Source organism: Chamaea fasciata, unplaced genomic scaffold (genome assembly GCF_029207755.1).
Source record: "Chamaea fasciata isolate MVZ Bird 193981 ecotype frontalis unplaced genomic scaffold, bChaFas1.0.hap1 SCAF_1, whole genome shotgun sequence".
In the NCBI taxonomy this organism is placed as follows: domain Eukaryota; kingdom Metazoa; phylum Chordata; class Aves; order Passeriformes; family Sylviidae; genus Chamaea; species Chamaea fasciata.
Window position 1 is genome coordinate 70,992,624 of NW_027094086.1, and position 20,055 is coordinate 71,012,678.

At 40.0% G+C, this 20,055-nt stretch overlaps 2 protein-coding genes across 3 annotated transcripts in view; one reads left to right on the plus strand and one right to left on the minus strand.

The window, feature by feature from the left end:
• NSUN2 (NOP2/Sun RNA methyltransferase 2) overlaps positions 1-7,356 on the minus strand; it is a 19,871-nt gene extending 12,515 nt beyond the window's left edge. The window contains exons 1-9 of one of the 2 annotated variants that reach the window (XM_066185889.1): positions 7,227-7,356; positions 6,988-7,145; positions 6,694-6,798; positions 6,494-6,599; positions 5,818-5,889; positions 3,189-3,273; positions 2,207-2,399; positions 1,762-1,836; positions 557-687 (exon numbers count right to left, since the gene is read on the minus strand). In XM_066185889.1, coding sequence (XP_066041986.1) covers positions 557-687; positions 1,762-1,836; positions 2,207-2,399; positions 3,189-3,273; positions 5,818-5,889; positions 6,494-6,599; positions 6,694-6,798; positions 6,988-7,145; positions 7,227-7,322 — 1,021 coding nt within the window. In that variant the 5' untranslated portion in view covers positions 7,323-7,356. Of the gene's footprint in view, positions 1-556; positions 688-1,761; positions 1,837-2,206; positions 2,400-3,188; positions 3,274-5,817; positions 5,890-6,493; positions 6,600-6,693; positions 6,799-6,987 lie in introns of both variants that reach the window. The other variant, XM_066185879.1, reaches the window with a different exon arrangement.
• On the plus strand, positions 7,321-19,736 carry SRD5A1 (steroid 5 alpha-reductase 1). Its single transcript, XM_066185902.1, is given in 7 exon segments — positions 7,321-7,401; positions 7,403-7,485; positions 7,487-7,924; positions 9,945-10,111; positions 13,969-14,070; positions 16,072-16,222; positions 18,383-19,736. Coding segments are annotated over 7 exon segments (1,089 nt in total). The 3' UTR covers positions 18,450-19,736.
• Positions 19,737-20,055: the final 319 nt, after the last annotated feature.

Here is a 20,055-nt window from a genome sequence, read left to right on the forward strand (position 1 = left end):
TCAGCCTCCACATGCAAGTCAAAAATGTAAAAAACTCCCATGAGTTTAAACACATTAAAATTCCAAGCATGTCAAAATGTGGGGCAAAGGATTATAAAGGTATCAGTGGCTCACACCCACTGGTGTACAATTACTTTGCTCTAACTGCTTAACTACACTTCAAGCTTTTTACTCCTATAGTGCACAGCAGCAACGTTCCACACTGAGTTTTCCAAAGGAATTACAGATGTCAGACATGGACCCCAACCAGTGGAAGCCAGATAACAGAGACTGAATGCCACTGATCTGTAGAAGTGTCTTCTGTATCACTGACACAACTCTTCAGGTTTTGTATTTGCAGCTGATTCACACCCATTTAAGAAAACTACTCATAGCAACATTAATGAAATCCTACAGTACCGAAAAATTTCCTGTTTTGCAAACCAGCAGCATATTACCCACACTAAGCTTACCACTAGTACCATCACACACATATCCTCTTTTTGGGCTGAGGAAAAAAAATTAAAAAATAAAAACAAGAAAGAGTTCCCCACTCTGTTCAAGCTCATATTCTCACCTTGACTCTTTTCCAGCAGAGATGCAATCACAGCTTCATTTTCGATGGGATTCAAGGAACACGTGGAATACACCATCCTCCCGCCTTCTGCCAGCTGTTCAACACCACGGGTTGCAATTCTCAACTGCAATCTGACAGAACACTCTTGGTCTAGCCAGCTATCATTCAGGAAAAAAGCTTTACTGCAGACACACAACTCTCCATGGACTAAGCCAGCACTTGGGGAGCTCTACAGCTGTCAGCAGTACACAAATTATAGTCAGCTTAGTGCAATCTATACTGCAGACACAGTGTGACACCTTTTAAATTAAAGCAGCAATTAGGTCAAACATTGACACTATTGCAGCATAACTCTGAACAAAACTTTCTGTATTTTGTTCTTTCTAGTGCCCCATCAATTTTATTATGAAGTACTCAACACTAGAAAATTAACACCCAAAAGCATGACTCTTCTCAGAAATCCAGTTAAAATGAGGAGTAATCTGACTATTAAAAATATTATGGACAACACAGCTTAACTAGCAGTGGTCTTCTGAGAAAGGTATCACTAAGCTGGACCATGAGTTTAGACCCTACCTGCATACTTCCAATTAAAATGAAACCTGCAATAATGAATGAGTTGCCAAAAAGTCATAGGTCAGCTGAGTCACAGTAGCCAATGTATTCCCAGCTTGTTAAAAATACATGGTAAAATGTTCTGAGTTTTTCCATCTGCTTCAGTCACTACATTTTACCATGTGCCTGCACTAGGCTAAGTACTCATTCACCATCAGTTTACATAAATCCATCTCAGGTAACTGAAACCATTTGTGTATGATGTCTAGAACCGTGAAGACTTTAAAACATCACTATTAAATTTTACAACTTACTGTATTTTCCAACAGTATTTTACCTGCCTAAATGCTAAGAATGCCAACTAAGTATTTTGCTCCATTTTATTAGCTATCCTGTCTAAATCAATTCAATGAATATTTCCATGTCAGATATTTGCAACAATACAAGCAATTTAGATTCACATATTTCCCTCCCCACATCTGAAATCCTACACTTCCTCTCAACAGCACTAAACTCTTGATTTGAGAGAAAAATTACTCTTCTTAGTCTCCGCTTTGTCATATATTAACATGTGAATGCATGCAGATGTCAAGATATAGAAAAAGGACAGAAAAATGAAAGAAGTGCATATGTGCAATATGCATTTTTACCCATGGAGCTGCAAACTGTTTTGTGTTGTCCACTTCTTCCATACATCAATGTTTTTCCTCATGGTTCCATCTCCACTACAACAGAGATTGAAGACATTTGTATTATTTGTGTGTAAAACTCATTCCATATCCAAGTCATTTATAGCAGCACAAAATACCAGTTCCTCTCCCTTATAACTATAGTTATAGAACTATAACTAGTTCTCCACGCTGTTCTGTTTTGTTTTCCCACTGTCTTTGTATTTCAGTGTCCTGAACATAAGGACCGCCTGGAATGAAAAGATTCCCCTTGATTCTGTATCACCCCACTTAAAAGATATGCAGAATTTACTATAAATCCTAACTCACTATCCTACTCAAAAGGCACAATTCAGTAACATAAAAAATTTAGCGCTACACTTAAAGAAGTAACATCCACTTGTATTCAAGTTTACATGCAAGATACCTGCAGGGGACATCACATAAAATCCTGTCATAGAAGAGGACCTCTTTTCTTCCATCAACATCTATTTGTAGGTTAGGAATGCTGGAGGCATCATGATTTACCACCATGACACATGGACTGTTTAATCTCTTTGCCTGGTGAACCAGCAAATAGCAGCGCTTGTTGTCGACATCATTGGCAATTACAAAACCACCTGGGAACACAAAATAGTGGGAAAATGCTTTTACTATTCAACAGATAAATTATTTTACATAGTTTATTACCTTATCTTCAAAAGTTATGTAAACCTCTCACTAGAGATTTTTACTTAATAGACTGTTCATGAACAGGGGAGCCCTAACTGAGCATAAAATAACTTCAAGCATGTTGAAGGCTAACTGATGTGTCATAGTCTCAAGAATTTTAGCTCCAATCCTGTGGCAGTAAGACACAGCCAAGGGCCCTTCAACTTTTCAAAGGGAAACCTCTGAAACAGAAAAAAACCCCACTGTCACCAAAGACAATCTCTACATCAGCAAATTTTTAGTACAAGGCAGAAAGAATCCACACTCTACAACTTTACAGTGTCAGTGGGCAGTATTTTCTTTGAGCATCTAACAAAAATCAAGATTATGAAGCTTACAAAAATCATAAATATCACAATTTCTTCAAGTCTGAAGCAGCTTAACCCAGTGTTTGCAGGAAAGCACAGAGGCTCATGGGCCACCATCTAATAAGTAAACCTGATCTACAGACAGAAATTAGGATCTAATCACATGTACTGTAATCTGAACTGTAATGATACAGATAATTCGTGTCTGTTTTTCACACAAAGGAAGCCCATGAAGTTTCAAATCAAATGTGGGTACCTTTGCTCACATAACAACTCCCTGGGTAATTCAATATGCAGTTAAATGCAGTTATTCATCTGTGACATTAAAAACAATCTGCTACAAGAAAAAGCAGAAATTCCAAGTCACAAGTTTTTAGTTTTTAGACTTACTGGGAAAAGGAACATTCATGTCTGCATGCAACATTTCAATGAGCTGTGCAGTCTTAGATCCAGGAGCAGCACACATATCTAGAATCTACAAACATAAGAAAGTTTAAAAAAGCCCTGCCTTGTACCTTTTCAGTACTTGAGAAATTTACTATGTTGCTTAAATTAAGTATTTTTGAATATGCAGAATTATGATTCTTCTGAACACCAATTGGAAAAAAAAGTACAATCCTGTCCCTTTGTATGCTTTACCTTTGAAGATTGAAAATATAAGGACTTTAGTTTGTAGGGAACAGAAACATCAGCTGAAATACAATTTGAAAGAGGAATCTGAATACAGATTTGGGGATATGATCCTTTTATCAGTTCACAAACAATTCCAACTCAAGTTATCTGCAACTTCACATAAATACACATATATTAAGGACAAAGTTACATTCAAGAGCAAATAGTACTTTTCTTGAAACTATTAGTAAATTAATCAGAGACGGTAGGTTTATACAGACTTTATAAAAATTAATTGTTCTCCCTCCCCACACATTTACATTTCAATGCACAAAATCAGGCCAGTACATGTCTCCTGCTTCTTTATCCTGGAAGAAGCACTTGGGAAGTGTTTGAACTGCCCTAGGGCAGCTGAACACAACAGCAAAGACACCAACACCTAAATTCTAGTGTATTTCTCCCTCCTAATTAATCACTAACTGGGCTTGTGATGGAGTCATTGGTAGAGTCATTTTCACAGCAAAAGAACCGACATGTCACACTGTTCTCTTAATAGAGTCTTTTCTCTTGCCTAGTTATAGATTTTCTGAAACACATGTCTATCTCCTGGACCTCTGGCTCCAGTAAACACCAGCTGAGATTGTGCAACAGGATAAAGGATGGGAAAGATCTGCTCAGGTCCTCAAGCAAGCCCCGGCACAAACGAGACTGAACCAGAAGACAGACCCCAGAGAAACACAGAGAGAGCTCCAGAGAACGTGTGGTAAGTGCTGCCATGCAGCAGCTAACGCATCATGAAACACACCCTGCAAGACAGGATCAGATCTGCTGTTTAAATTAAGAAATGTGATGCTACTGTTTTCTACTTTTGCAGATAATGCAAAAGATAATGAAGAATACATAAGACTAAACACAGTCTAAAACTGATGGTGGGGGAAAAATAAATGGGAAAAAAAAGATCAAAAATAAACACAGCTATGGGGAGGTTTGACAATCATTAATTTTACCCTTGTGGAAGATGGAATCAGCACGTTAGACACGACATACAGAACATGCTAGTTAAGCAAAAGTAACCTGCAATTCTGGTCCTAACAAACAGCTCCTAAGCTAAGGCACTAAGGACCACAAAAGGTCCTAAATGACAAGTCAGGGCTTCATTAAATCATTAAACATTTGCTATTTTGGCACAAGAGAAGATAAAGACCCTGTTCTTAGTCTGATTTATGAAATCTTGCACACATTTCTGGAAAATGCTGCAATACTCACCCAAATTAAACATTCAATGTAAAGCCGATGTACTGCTTAGCAGTATGCTTAGCATATACAATGTAAGGTGTATGCAAAAATATCCCCACAATTTGTGTTTTACATTAAGATGAATGTGTTCACCACCTGCTCAACTCCAGACAAGAATCAAAATACACCTGTGACACATCAGGATTGAGACTTTCGATTTACTATTCACTTAAAAGAGATGAGAAGACCTGCCTCACATAAAAGAGTCATGGCTATCATGCACTGGGTTGGGTGAAAGTAGGAGAAAAAAAGGTGAAAAGTTATGTATGCTAAGGAATGTTAATATAAAAACAACTGTGTACAAACCAGTCTCTAAAACAAATGTTAGATGTTTGATAAACATAAAATTTTAAGATAAGAAAGAAGAACATGTGGCTGCTTGAGACAGCAAGGCAACTAGCTCGTTAATTTAACAGATTAAGGGAGTAAGGCCACCTGACAGATTCGGCCTACAAACAAGCACAGAGTATGAAAACATCACAAAGTCAGAACGGAAAGTCTGCTACCAGATATCCTCATTTCTATGATGTGCCATAAGAAAATACCACAGGCATCCCTTACACAGTTCAGTTAAAATTAGCACCCTATAGTTTTTAGCCACCATCAACAACATGTTTGAGCTCACCCAAAATATTTCATCTAACAGATTATTTATAGAGTAGAACTTTTCAGCTTTTTCAAAAGGCATAGAGGAGTGAAATCCAGGAGGTAGGGCATATGATCACTTGCATCTTGAAAACTACATCTGTTCTCAGTGTGATAGAGAGGAAGTTAAGAACAGTCACCTGACATTAAAAGCAGGTTGTAACAAGAATATGTAACTCAGATGCAGCTAAGCACATTTACACTTTGAAAATAAGACTAAGCAACTGCCTAAAATCAAAGTGTTTTTTGCAGGGTATTACACAGAGATGAAAAAGCAGATGTTCCTCTGATAGTGTGTTTGTGATCTGAACAGTAGTTGAGTGTTGCTGTTGATGTGCAGAAAGCATAAAATGTACCAACACGAAACAGAAGCGTGTACCAGCCTTGATACTGCTCTTGTGATTTGTAGTTCAATTAAGCTAATTTCAGGGAACAAACTTCAATATAAGTTATAGTCTCGATTTACCTTATGATGAGGGCTAACATCAAGCAGCAGAGGTGGGATCATACTAACAGCCTCCTGACGACTGATATTTCCCTTGAAAAGAAAAAAGAAATTAAATCTGTTTTTATTTCATGAAAGACTGTTTCTTTTGCAATAAAACTTTTAAATTGCTATGCCGTGAATAACAAAGCAGTCAGAAACACACTACTATAAACTTAGGATTAAATTCTGTTAGAATTTAACAAAAAATCACAGTATTTCACCCAATTGTAATTTCTAATAATAGCATATTTACTCCAGTTGTATTAATTCTATAATTTCTGCTCAAAAGAGAGGAGAAATCAGCTCAAATCAAGTGACAAACACCCATCATTTAAGTGTTGTCATGCACTTGCATGTGCTTTTCACCAGATTAAAACATTTGGTTTCTATCGGCAACTTATTACTTTACAGGGAATCATTTTAACACCCCCAAACAACGACAAAAAAATGCAATTAGTTTAGGCAAATATTTGCAGCTGCAGTTATGCACCAGAATCACTGGATGCATCACTGCCAACTGCAACACAAAATCCAGACTCTTCTGAGCTACCCAACTTCTGAGAGAAAACGCAAAGCCTCCATCTTTTATAATGTATTTCAATGAAGTGTTGCTCAGGATATGCCAGGAAAAAATCGAGATCTATCCAAAACTTACACATTCTGTCTCGCTAACCAGAAACTGATGAAGCTTTTCCAGTTGTGGGGACTTGCGTAAGATTTTTCTACTCAAGTTCGTGTGCCAGGCTAGTTCTTCAGGATACCTTGCGGAAAAGAGAAAAGAACAGAGGCAGAAGAAAGAGACCGATGAGCCAGGCTGGTTGCCGGGAACAAGCAGAATGCCTCCAGATCACTCACCAGCTCAGCGACTGCGGCATCTCGACTTTTTGGCCATCCACCTCCAGGTCCTGCAGCTCTCGGAAGTATGTTTCCTTCAAGCAGTGGAGAATCTCTTTGGCGTGGCTGCATGCGAGAGACACCCGGAGGGACACCGGATGGAGAATCACAGAATCATAGCATGGTTCGGGTTGGAAGGAGCCTTAAAGACCGCGCAGTTCCACCTCCCTGCCGTGGGCGGGACACCTCCCCCTGTGCCAGGCGGCTCCGGCAGCCGCTGTCCGAGCGCGGCCCCGCGGCAGCCCCGGCCCGTACCTGCGGTAGCCGGTGATGCGCAGCGTGGCGGGCAGCGGCTCCCGCAGCGCCGCCATGAACGCGTCCCACTCTCCGGCGGGCACGATGCCCAGCTCCTGGTAGTACCGCTCGAACAGCTCGTTCTCCTTCACGATCTCAGGGTAGCCGCCGGCCCAGCCCTGAAGAAAAGCACCGCCGCCGTCAGCCCGGCGGTCCCGGCGCTCCCCACCCCGCTTCACCTTCCCCGGCCCGGCTCTCACCGCCTGGTCCCCACCGCCGCCGCCGCCGCCGCCGCCCCGCTCCTGCCGCTGCTGCTGCTGCTGCTGCCGCCGGCGGTCCCGCGCCCTGCGGCCCATGGCAGCCAGGCGGCGGCCGAGCCGCGCCACCAGCCCCGCCGTGAGGAAGAGGGGCCGCTCCCGCTTCGCCTCCGCTCCCGATCGGCCGGAGGGACCGCGCGGCTGCCGCGTGCTCCCGGCGCGCACGCGTAGACCCGCCCTCTCCCGGCGGAACTTCCCGAGCGCCAGACCCGGCCCGACCCGGCCCGGCCTCACCCACAACGGGCGGGGCGGCGGCGGCCGCGCCCCCGGCGGCCACTGGCGGCGCCAGATGAACCGAGGCGGCGGAGCGCGATGGGGTTTGCTGGCGGCGGTGGTGGCGTGTGCGCGCTGTGGCGCCGGGCCGAGGGCCCCGAGGAGCGGCGGCTGCTGGTGCTCTTCTCCTACGGGCTGATGGCGCTGGGCGCCGCCTCCGCCCTGCTGCTCTGCTTCATCCCCATGCCCTACGGCCGGTACTCCTCGCGGCGCTTCGGCTGGCTGCTGCCTGCCCGCCCCGCCTGGGCGCTGCAGGAGCTGCCCTCCCTCCTCGTCCCGCTCGGGCTCGCCGCCTGCGGTGGGGCGGTCGCGGCCGCCCGGCCCAACCGCGTCCTGCTGGGCTGCTTCCTCCTGCACTACGCGCACAGGTGCGGGGCCGGGCGGGCGGCGCTGCCCGCGGGCACCGGCGGTGCTGGGGCGGATGGCGGGGGCTCCCTGCCGTGCCGGAGGCAGGAGGAGGGATCGGTCTTCTTAGAGATACCTGGTTGCTGCTTCCCGACCGAAGGGGTTGAGGTTGTGTTAATTAGCGTTTGTTAATGTAATAGTGACTGACATCTCTTCTGCTTCGCTACGTGTGGATACGTTCTGTGTTGTTACGGTGGCTGGGCAAATAGCCGTGGCGATGCGGTGCTGGCTGCCCTGTGCGCGCTGTGCTGTGCACTGCGATGCTCCTTGGCGCTCCCTCAGCGCGCCGCTCCATCCCTGTGCTGCTCCTGTGCCTCGTGGTGGCTCCCGCTTCAGCAATGCATTGACCAGGATGTCTTAAGGTCACAGTGTTACAACAAGGACAGTTCAGCACCGTGTACTGATATAATCTTGATGCTGCGAACCAATACTTACTTTCGAGTTATATTGTTCAACATTGTCTTTCAACACAGCGTTCTTTGCAGGAGTTGGACTTGATGAGCCTTGCGTGTTTCCTCCAGCACAGCATATTCAATGATTTATTAAAAATACTGACAAAGCTAAGGCTGAGTGCTCTATGTTGCCAGGTAGCCAACAGTATTCAGGCATTTTGTAAAAATACTTGGAGAAGGCAGCTTAGCTGGAGCCCAGGTGCGATCTTGCTTTTCCTGTGGAGTATAGACAGTAGCTACTGGTCATACTCCACAAGTTAACTTGCCACCAAGACAGGAGGGATAGACTTGTCAGGTTTTTTTAAGCCACTTGTGTGGTGGTATCTTATTTTCTGGTGCTTATTGAGAAAAACTCTTGCTTTTGAGCAAGTGTATTCCACTGCCTTGTGGTGGAGAGGTGTATGACTTATGGCTGGCCTGGAAGCTACCTTTGAAAACCTGGGATTGTGTTATTGCTCCCCCTTTTCCTTCTCTTAAGCATAAAGACATTAGCTTTTACATGGGATCTTAACTCATCCTTAATGTGTGAGAATAGCTAGGAATGTGAGGCAATGGTTTGTACAAAAAGCTGAGTGCTGTGCTGCAGTTTCTTTTTTTCCAGTTGCTTATTGCTATTGCCAAACCTGAGGCACTCTTCTGTAGGTGGACGTTGACTGGAAGAGATCTCTGTTATCTAGTTCTGTTTGTTGTAGCATTGCATGCTTTAAATCATCCTGTAATTAATTTATTAGTCTTCTTGGAAGCTGTTAGGGTTGGACTTCCTTTGGAATGATTATTTTGAAGCAGTCGTCCTTGGGTAGATGGAAAACATGTGAAGAATGCTCAGGCTTCAGTGATCCTGCTTCTGGATCATTATAGATCATAATTAAATCAATAGGCAATTGGGAGTTGGGAAGTTCCACAAGTAAGAACACAAAATATTCACCTGCTCTTCTTGTTTGGAGCTAGTTTGTTTACTTGCATAATCCCCCAGGAAAAGCAATCAAGATTCCTTTCCCAAATGGGATGGCAATTGTGTGTTTGTCACGTCTTTAGAGGTGTCATAGAGTAGACCAAAATTGTCAAGGTTAAGCAATTAATGTTTGACTTACAGGGTAGGGAGGAAACTGAGGTCAATTGAGTTAATTTTAAGGGGATTGACTTTCCCCCTAGAAGTGCTGTGGGAATTTGGTGGAGGGATCTTGAGTCCTAGCTCATCTCAGAAAGCTTGATGATACAACTGAGGATTTAGGAACTATAACAGACTGTGCTTAATATCAGTTGTCTTTGTTCCTCTCACCAAAGTAATTGCTTTGGATACAAAGTTCAAAATTTCTGCCACATGGGAGAGAGGAGTGATCTGGTAATCCAATTAGGCAAAAAAGAGAGAATGTTTTAGATTTTAAAGCAAGTACAGCTATCCTTTCAAACAGGCACCAAGGGCTGGTGCTGAGCATCTGAAAAGTAGAGTACTGTGGACAGTGTTTGGACTTCAAAACTATCTTTTTTTTGTGGTAAATACAATAAATTTTCTTTTCTTTGTTTGCTGTAGGGCACTCATCTTTCCTCTTCTGATCCGTGAAGGAAAGCCAACACCATTTTTCACATTTGTGTTAGCACTTCTGTTCTGTGTTTTCAACGGATACTTGCAGGGCCGAAGCTTAACCACCTATGCAACTTACCCTCCAGGCTGGCTGGCTGATTCACGCTTCATTACAGGTGAGTTAAATCATGTTATGAGAACATCAGGTGTAATTTTCTTCTGTCTTCATAGCTATTAATTTTTTATTGTGATTTTATAGTATCTTCAATGCCATTTTATAAGTCTTCCCATAATTTTCTCATTGATGTAGCTGACCTTTTAACCTTTACCTGGTTTTAGTCTCCTTAAACATTAGAACTGTGAGCTGGCACTTCTTTCTGCAGTGCTAGATGATCTGATTGTCATCTTTACTCCTTAACAGCCAAGTAAATCCAGGTCATGTATTTTTTTTTTTTTTTCACGTAGAAACTTGAAGCCCTACATGGAACCAGCAGCATGCATGTTTAGGAGAAGCAAAGATTTTCTGTGTAACATGTATATTAAACTAAAGTAAATGAATTCATGGAGTAAAAAATCTAGCAAGGACATACCTAACTACTGACATACCATGGCAAATGCTACAAGTCCTTGGTGTTAGCTTATCCACACTGGATACACACACAGGCACCAATCCAGCAACCCTTGTAACTGGGGAGTGGCTTTGTCAAATGACAAAACTGGCCCTGCAAGGAAGGGGTGGAGGGGGTTGATCATTCATTCCCAATTGGGAAGTGAGGTTACATTTATAATTGAAGCCATGGGTATGATTAAAAGACTAAGGTATTTAGTGAAGAAGTGGGTTTTTTTATTCTTTTGTTTCCTGGGCATCCACTTTTGCCTACTGTAAAAATGATAGTATCATTTCCTAATTAAATCTTTACAGAAAGATCATTTTCATCTGAAGATAAACTAGAATATTTTGCCTCATCAGTCAAAGGCAGAGTACTGAACTGTGTAGATCCTTGATCTGAGTCAGTACCCTTCTTTTTGTGATTCTGTAGCCAGAGCAAGTTAGTGTTTCTCCTATATTTCTCAAGCCTTTTACAACAAAAAAAGAAATTTTGTCTTTATTCCAGTGTTATTGTAGATGACAATAGAGGACAATTATGCTAAATGCTGTCATGAATATAAGGTTGAAGAAATTTCAGTCTAAGTAGATTCCCTTGCCAAGATTAACAGGCAGTTCTGTTTGTGTGCTAAAAATAAAGAAATTGAGGTACAAGGGAATGACTTCAGAGGGCACTAGAATATATTAGAAATTTTCTTGGTTGTTTCAAATTTCTACGCTCCTTAAATCAGAATCCAGAAAAAAAAAATTGTTGAACAAAATTGTTGGAGACTGAAGCCAGGCAGTCTTTGTTTTCAGTACCTTAGTCGAAAGATACCTCAATACAGTGCTGTGAATAAATCATGATTAAGAAGCCATAAATCAGTTCCTCCTTACTCAAAGACCTTAAAAAATCAACTTACTAAGACTTGTTGCTCAAGTTCCCTTGGGTTCTTTTGGGTGTTTGAGGTTTTTTTAAGTTTCAAGGATTTCTGAAAGATGCAAATGTATAAATGACAATAATTAGGTTGTCTTCAGCTATGAATTGGTTTGTATTTGTGGTTTTGTTTGATTGCTTTTTTACCAAATAATATCAGTTTGAAATATATGCTTATATATATTTCTAGTACCATTAAACGTAAGTGAAATGTTGCTCTCATGATTATTGTTAGTCAATACAGTGCTTTAAAAAGTTATCCCAAAAACTAAGAAAGTGAAGATTCCTGGGATATGTATCAACAACTTTAATAGTGCGACCATTGCTGATTTTTTGAGACTGTAATTTTAACAAATCACGAGGTAAAATTTGGCATGCCCATTAAACAGCTAAATTCAAGACTTCTTTTTTTTTTTTTTTAATTCCTGTAATGAGAGTATATTTTGAATTTTTTTGTTTTGTTTTGTAATGCACATCAACATCATTGGATCTTAGCAACTTATAATTGCTATTTGGCATTCATCCCAGCTGGGCACCTCCAAATACCTGCAGTTTATGCTTATGGCTTTGGTTAAAGCAAATGGCAAGGTGAAGTATTGTACACTGGGTACTCCCTGAACAAGTGGACTGTTATGTTCTAGTGCTTCAAAAATGTCTGACAGTATCTTTAAGCTTCTGTTTAAAATTACTAAAAAAATTACTAGGATATTAGAAAATAACAATAGCAATAAAGTGCATTTCCTGGTAGTTATTATGATATTTCTTAAGCTATATGAAGTTACATGTGGAAGATAAATGAGTGTCCACAAGCAGTGGCCAACAAAGGTTCTATATCTGGAAGCTGAAATGAGATAAATTTCCAGTGAAGACAAAAATTTGGCTAAGTCAGCCTGATTAACTATTAAGTTAATAGTGGTGAGAAGTTTCAAACAACTGATGTGTTCTCTGACTGTGGAACTTTATTATATAGTTTCTGTTTTGGGTAACACAATAACTTATATCTACACCAGCAGTTGGTTTGGAGCAGGAACATGGTTTTTGATGTGAATTCCTCATGGTTTCTCTGGACTGTGTATTGGTTTAGTTCAGAGCAGTGAACTTGTCTGTTTTCAGAGGAAACGGGAATGTTCTGCTTCAAATGCAGAACCATGAGCTTGCAAACCAGGAGCAACGTCATAATCTTTTATCATGAACCTTACACCTGGATGCCAATAAAGAGCTTGTGAATTTACCAAAAGGGCTGGTGGTACCCTGAAGTGGTGACTACTACAAACAGGACACCAACACCTCTGTGCCTCATCCTTGTGTCCTTTCCTAATCCATCTGCACTTTTAGTTGGAAACTCCTTTCTTCCTTTGCTTGCTTTAGCTTCTTCAAACTCTTTACAGTATACCATGTCTTTTCTTACTCCTTTAAGTCCCTATTCAACTACTTCCTTTGAATGTTGATGGCTAACTCTTTTGTGCATCAAAACACATTTTAGCAGCAGCTCTGCAAAGCAGAACAGCACCTGTAAGTCCCAAGGTGCAGGTTACAGAACAACAGCACCTCAACTGTTGCATGAAGCTTTATATCTGGCAATCAGGCAGTTTAGCATCCTTGTCACCTTTGCTCTCTTCACACATCAGAGCTGAAGAGTGTGTATGCATTGCCCATATCTGGATATAATCTTGTAGGCAAGGGATGTGGATTACCAGTGTCTCCCCTAATATCGCTAAGTGTCTGGATGCTCCAGATGATTGTATCTTGTTGGAAAAACTAATCACAGAATCTGAGGTGAGGCTCTAGTTTACCTCAAAATACAGACCTTATCTGTTTCTTATCAGCAGGGAATGTGGCCATCAAAGGAAGATAACATAGGTAACATATTGCCAAGGGATAAAAATAATGAATTTTTGAATTTTGACCCTAAATTCCTTTTGATTTGTCCTATCCTCATGGCAACATAAGGATGCAGAATGTGACAGCAGTCTCAGTTTCTGTGAAAGGCTAAACCATTTTGCTGAATGGCACAAGTAAATGGTACGTTAATTCCTTCACAGTTGTATTCCTTTTAGTGCACAGAAATCTGTTGGGGAAATTTTGATATGCTATCAGTAAAATAGTAAAAGGAGACTGGGGCTAAGTGTGTCCCTCTGGGAAGATTAAAAATGGCTGTTTCAGTGTGTAAAATTTTAGCATATTTGTTTTTCTGTGTGGAAGTTAGGGAGACATACACATTGCATCTGCATATATGCACATACATACATTTATATAAGTCTAGTAACATATAAGAATAAACTTCATTTTTACAGTGCTATTTCCCATCTAGGGAGCTGTTGATACTGTGAGCTCTACTGACTGAGGAGCACAGTGTGGGACTGGGACTGTTTAGGATGTCACCAGAACTGTTTATGCTGCTTATATTACTACTGCTTTGAGACAATATGCCTAATATGATATCTGACCGTAATTTGTTTTCTGAACAAACACTGTGCACTAAATATAGTATTTTCAATATTTCTCTTCAGGTTTGTTAGGGTGGTTGATTGGCATGGCCATCAATATTCATTCTGATCATATTCTCAGAAATCTGAGAAAACCAGGGGAAACTGGTTACAAGATACCAAGAGGTAAGTAAAATGGTACAGAAATTAATACAACAAAAAGAAGTATCTCTCATATAAGAAGAGGTGCAGAGACCTTGGACTGGTCAGGCTAGAGAAGAAAAGGCTCAGGGAGATCTTACCAACGCTTATATATACATGATGGGGAGAACGAAGAAGAGAGAACCAGGCTCTCTTTAGTGGTGCCTAGTGATAGGACCAGAGGCAGTGGACACAAAATTCAAACACATAAAATTATATCTGATTTTTTTTTCCCCTCTGATGGTGGTCAAACATGCAGGTGTGGAACAGGTTGCTCAGAGAGATTGTGGGGAGACTCATAACCAGAGTAGGCATAGTCCTGGGCAACCTCTTCTGGCTGATCCTGCTTCAGCTATGGTGGTTGGATGAGATTATCTCAAGAGATCCCTTCCAACCTAAAGTGATTCTGTGTGAAAATGACCTTCTAAAGCTTGGTGTATTTTAGAGGAGATAGTAATTTATGATATAAGAGGCAACTGGAAATAGTATTTTGTTTTCTACCACAGAAAGTGATTTTATAGTTTGGGAAACATCTTAATTTTTTCCTCTTAAGCCAAGTATTGTAAGGAATCTGTTTCATGATATGACTTGGCTTGTGCAAATCTTTGGGCTTCTTGACCAATGTTTGCTATATTTTTAAAAAGGGGTAAAAATGTAACAGCATTGCCCAACTTTCCAGAGAATCAGCAGGTGGGTGGAGAAGACCTAAATTATTGACTCAGTGTGGGGGCAGGATGGGAATGAAGAATGTACTCAGCATGTGACCCATCTCATATCCCAATATGAATGAAGAGGGAGGTACTTAAAATAATCGGAGAACAGCAACAACTTTGGAAAGGAAGACGCAGGAAAAAGAGGACAGAAATCTAAATAAATTTTTCATTATAAATTCTGGCCTTTGTGGGAAAATGGAGAATATGAAAGGCTTTCTTATGGAGTCTATATGGATGTGTTAGAGTTTATCAACACTTTTGGAAAGAGGCACTCTTCTGGGTACATTACACTCACTGTGAGCAGAAAGACACTACTGCCTCTGAATTCTGTTATCTCACTACATTTTCTTGGTTATTTCTGTTAATAAAACTGCAAGAACTAAGATATATGAGCTAGACTGTTATTTTTCTCCAAGAAGGTGAAAATAATTATTTTAATAGATGTAAATTGAAATGCTCATGTGAAAAATGAATATGAACATACTGTACTGTGTTCAGTGTACAAAAAGGTTCTGAAGGAAATATGTTATTTGCTGTAAGATCAGGAGGAGGTGATCTTTTTGATGTTGCTTATCCAATTTAAATGCCAGAATTTCACTTTTGTCACAAAAGTAGTGTAATTAGAGCAAGGTCAAAACGTGTCCTTTATTACATTTGCCAAATACTTGTTTGTTTAGCCCCACTGATAAAGCACATACTGAGATGTTATCAATTTGTACACTGACTTTGGAATTAGGGTGAAATTCTTAATTTATAAAATTCCCAGCTGCTGAGTACCAATTATTTATGCACAATTGTCTATACAATAGACTTTGCAAAGTAGAGAATAAATGTGGAACTTTACTTGATAATAATAGTATTGTTCATAATTAACTTAATTTCTAAAATACTTAAATGAAAAATTGTAGGCTAACTAACCATATGAGTATTTTCTGGGACACAAGAGGAATGTCTTCTATTTCTACATATTTTAAAAAAGGTTTAGCGTATGATCAAAAAACATGTTACGTCATTATTTGCAAAGGCATGTACTTGCTAATAAATCTGCTCTTTCCTCTTTATTTAAAGAGGAAAAGTGGAGCTACGGAAGGTCTGTCTTAGAGTGAGGTCTGAAGTGATCTTTCATAGTACAGCTTGAACTGAAAAACTTTGTCTCCACTGCTTTTAAAGATTAAATAGAGACATTGGTGATACAGCTCCTATTTGGTGTACAGAAAAGATAACATTGGACATCTTGTTAAGGTATTTTGAAGTAACTCTGTCCTGCTTTCAGGAGGAATGTTTGAGTATGTCAGTGGAGCCAACTTTTTTGGTGAGATACTGGAATGGTTTGGGTTTGCCCTTGCCTGCTGCACCATTGAAAGCTTTGCATTTGCGTTGTGTACTCTCTTCATCCTGGGTTCAAGGGCAAGACAACACCACAGGTAAGTGTTCCTGCCTTGTCATTTCTGTTGTCTATGCCACACTGCATTTCCATTTCACAAATAATGCCTCATCCTATAGGGATGTTGCAGAGCAAGTTTTGTGAAAGACGCTGCTGTAGGGCAGAATATCAGAGAGAACACTCTGAGAAGATTAAGTGCTGCAGAATTTCAGCAGAATAGTACAGAGCATAAACAAGTCCAAAACAGAGTACAACAAGGTGGTAAAATAAAGTTTAAATGAAGATAGTTCATCCTGGATCTGTAAAGACTATAGTCAAGTTTAGCAATACTGGCTTAATTAATCAAATACTGTACTTTCCCTTCTCAAACTTGTTTCGGTAATATTAAAATTTTGAAAATCACCCAAACTGTCTTTAACCGCACACTTTATAGTCATGTCTGTATCATATTGTCTATAATCAATTATATGGCCATTATGAAAACAGTTCTGGTAGATGATATTTATTGAAGTCTCTGCTCTAAACACTCTGCTCATGTACTGTATTTATAATGCAGCTTTCCTGCTAACAAGAAGGACCATAGCTTGGGGAGACTTGTTTCATGAAAGGATTCTTATTCAGGAATAGCATGTTTAAAAGATTTTGACATGTTAATTTTATTTTGGTTATTTTCAGCTTCCTGCTTTGGTTCTCATGTTGAAACTTAGTGGTATAAGAGGAAATAAACATGAATTTAAGGAGAAAACTGGTTGAAAAAAAATACTGACCATCTGTGAGGGCAGCCATGTCTATTTCTAATGGAGTCCTGAAAACCTCCAGAAACAGGGATTTTCCTGCCCTTTGTTTGTAAGATGTTATGGGTCTGTATTACCCTCCCAGCGAACAAGTTTCTTCCACTGTCCAACCCGAGCCTTCAAAACCTGTTGCCAAAGACCTTCTCTTCCTGTTTCATCACCTGCTATTAGTGAGCAGAGTTGCAGAGTATCTTGATTTGGGAGGAGCATTTGAAGGTTGTCCAGTCAACTGGTGTGGCTGCTTCAGCCAGGGCAAACCACAAGGCTCTGCCCAGTTGCCCAGGGCTCATCTAATTGAGTCCTGAGTGTCTCCGCCTTGGCAGATGAAGCAAGGACAAGTTCTCGTGCCCCTCCTTGTATATTACGTTCTTCAGGCTCAAATTCCATGGTTGGTTTCCATCAATCTTAAGCCTCGATGGCACTCTTTCAGAACATCAAGAAAAGCTAAATGTTGTTAGAGGAAGTTATTTACGCTAAAGGAAAAATGCATGAAAGTGGAAGAGAGGTGCAGGGAAAAAAACCCAAGCACCTAAAAATACCAAATCCATGTAAGTGAAGAAACATGTAAATGTAGTTTATTTAAAAAACTTAGGATAAATGACTGGAATGGGTAGATAGGGTAATAACTATTCCCTAGATGCAGGTCATTCTGCATTGCATGTTTTGTTCTGTTTATTCCAGCTTTGATCTTGCAGTTAGCTGTTGATATTATGAGTATCTGCACCTTCGAGGAGCCCAGGTGAACTTAGTTCTTTCATTTCAGAGAAGCAGAAGATTAAATATTCAAAAATGGGAGTAAACACGCTTGTTATAGAAGGTGAAAACACAAATATCTGATAGTGCTCAGCATTTTGTTGTTACTATCTGGATTTGAAAATAGTGATGGTCTTTGAGAGGTGTTAGCAATAAGGCCAGTGCAATGTTTGTCATGTTCAGTTTGGTTACTCAAATTCAAACTGCAGTCAAAGAAGTTTCTATGCAGAATGGGACTCTCATTCCAGTGTGTGAAGTATCCCTTGCTTCCATGTGAAGTCATTATGCAAGACATGTTTTTGATTTAATTTTTTCTCCCTCTAATTCTAAAATGTGTAAATACTCAGGATGTGTAAAAATATACATATTGAAAGAATAGGTTATTCCTTACCTGACATAACTCAGCACATCTGTTAGTTTGATTTCCCATTGCTGGCAGCTGTAACTTAGTGTTTTTATATTTGGTGATTAGATGTCATTAGGGTGAGTGCAGTAAATGCCATTTTTCCATCCAGAGTACGTTCTAAAGGCTTTTTGTTTGTTTGCTTGTAGACAAAAACTTACATGGATTAAACACGTTGTACAATTATTTAATTTCCTCAATAGTGTTTTGAAGACTCAATACTCATCAGATTTCTTTCCTTGTTTTTCAGGTGGTACCTTGAGAAATTTGAAGACTATCCAAAGGACAGAAAAATTGTCATCCCATTTTTGTACTGAGCTGTGCTTTTAATACTTTGAGATGGATGGCTTTTAGTAATAGCCAACATTTTACAGATGCTGGCAGGTTAGCAACACACTTGGATCATCACTGTGACAAAGCCTTTCCATCAGTGCTGCTGTTACTTACTGCTTTTTCCTCTTAATGGTAACCCAGAAATCTGATGGACAGAGTGAATGGGAACAGAAATGCTTTCCCAGCAGTGAAGCACCTTCATAAATACATTAGGCAATGAGTCTGAATTGGCATCATGGGAAGTACTGTGCACGACTTCTGATGCTTTTTTTCTGCCTGTGAGGGCTTCTACTGTTTCCACTCAATGTAGCCAAGCTGTCCTGACAATTGTGCTGTGAGCTCAGCCACCCTCACTGCAGTCTGGATGGTGTGTTCTACCTACATACACAAACAGGGTTGATTTTATTTTTTTTCCCTGCCTTACTAATCCTTTTGTTTCCCCCTACCTGCATCTCCAGAAGAGCTGGTGATTTAGACCAAGGAATTAAATTAATACAGTTGCTTTTAAATGAGAGGCAGTGTTTTTCCTTCTCTTTGCACCCTTAAAAATATAGGGACACTGTATAGACAATATTTAATGATATTTACATTAAAGTTGTACTGCTAATAGGTTATTGTTATCTACCTCTTAAAATCGAAAGCTATCTCAATATGCAATATGTGTCTTCTCACTCTAAACAGGTTTTAGAACTCTACTTAGGATACTTAGACCAATCTAGCATTGTTGACAATTGTGTAATGTTTTCTAACTCACTTTATAAAAAACCCTTTTAAAAATTAAAAAAAATTTAAAGATTTAAAAAAAAAACTTCTTACTATGCTGTTTTAAAAAAATATCAAGTGTCTTCCTTCTGTTGTTAACACTGTAGATGATTTTGTATTCCAAAATTCTGTACCTTTGCATCAGTTCTCATACCCCAGCCTTTTACCCAGAGGACTCTAGAACGGTTTCAAAAACATGATGGGATCCCAAGCATACAGATTTTCAAGTTAACTGTGTCTTTTGCATGATTGAAATAATCAAGAATCTTTTAGAATTGCTGACACCAAAACAACTCAAGAAAAAAAAAAAAAAAACAAAAAAACAAAAAAAACCCAAACAAACAAAAAAAAAAAAAACCCAAAGCCCCCAAGCAAACAACCAAATTCTAATAATTAAAAAAAAATTTAAAACCAAACAAATGAGCACTAACTAAAAAAACTTTCCACAAAACTCCAAAACTCTGCTGCTAATATAATTTTAAAATAAATGGAACTCAAAGTTTTGCCAAGTGTCGTCTGCTCTGTTTGCACTTTTATGTTGGGTTATGTTCTTCAAAGCAAATTAGTAACATAATTTTGCCAGATGCTAAGTTTTCCAGTAGAGTGTTGCAGTAAGATTTGGTTTTGATGGACAGTCATGATACTTGCTGGAGAGAGAGGATGGCAAAGAGTTTGATTTGCTCCTCAAAGCTAAAATTGAATTATTGGACAATAGAAGTTCAATAGGACCACTTAAAGCATATTCTGAAGATAATTTTAGAATCTTAATCTTAAATATCAGGATTTTTCTAAATCCTGTCATCTCTGCAGCATTTTTTAAAGCCTTCT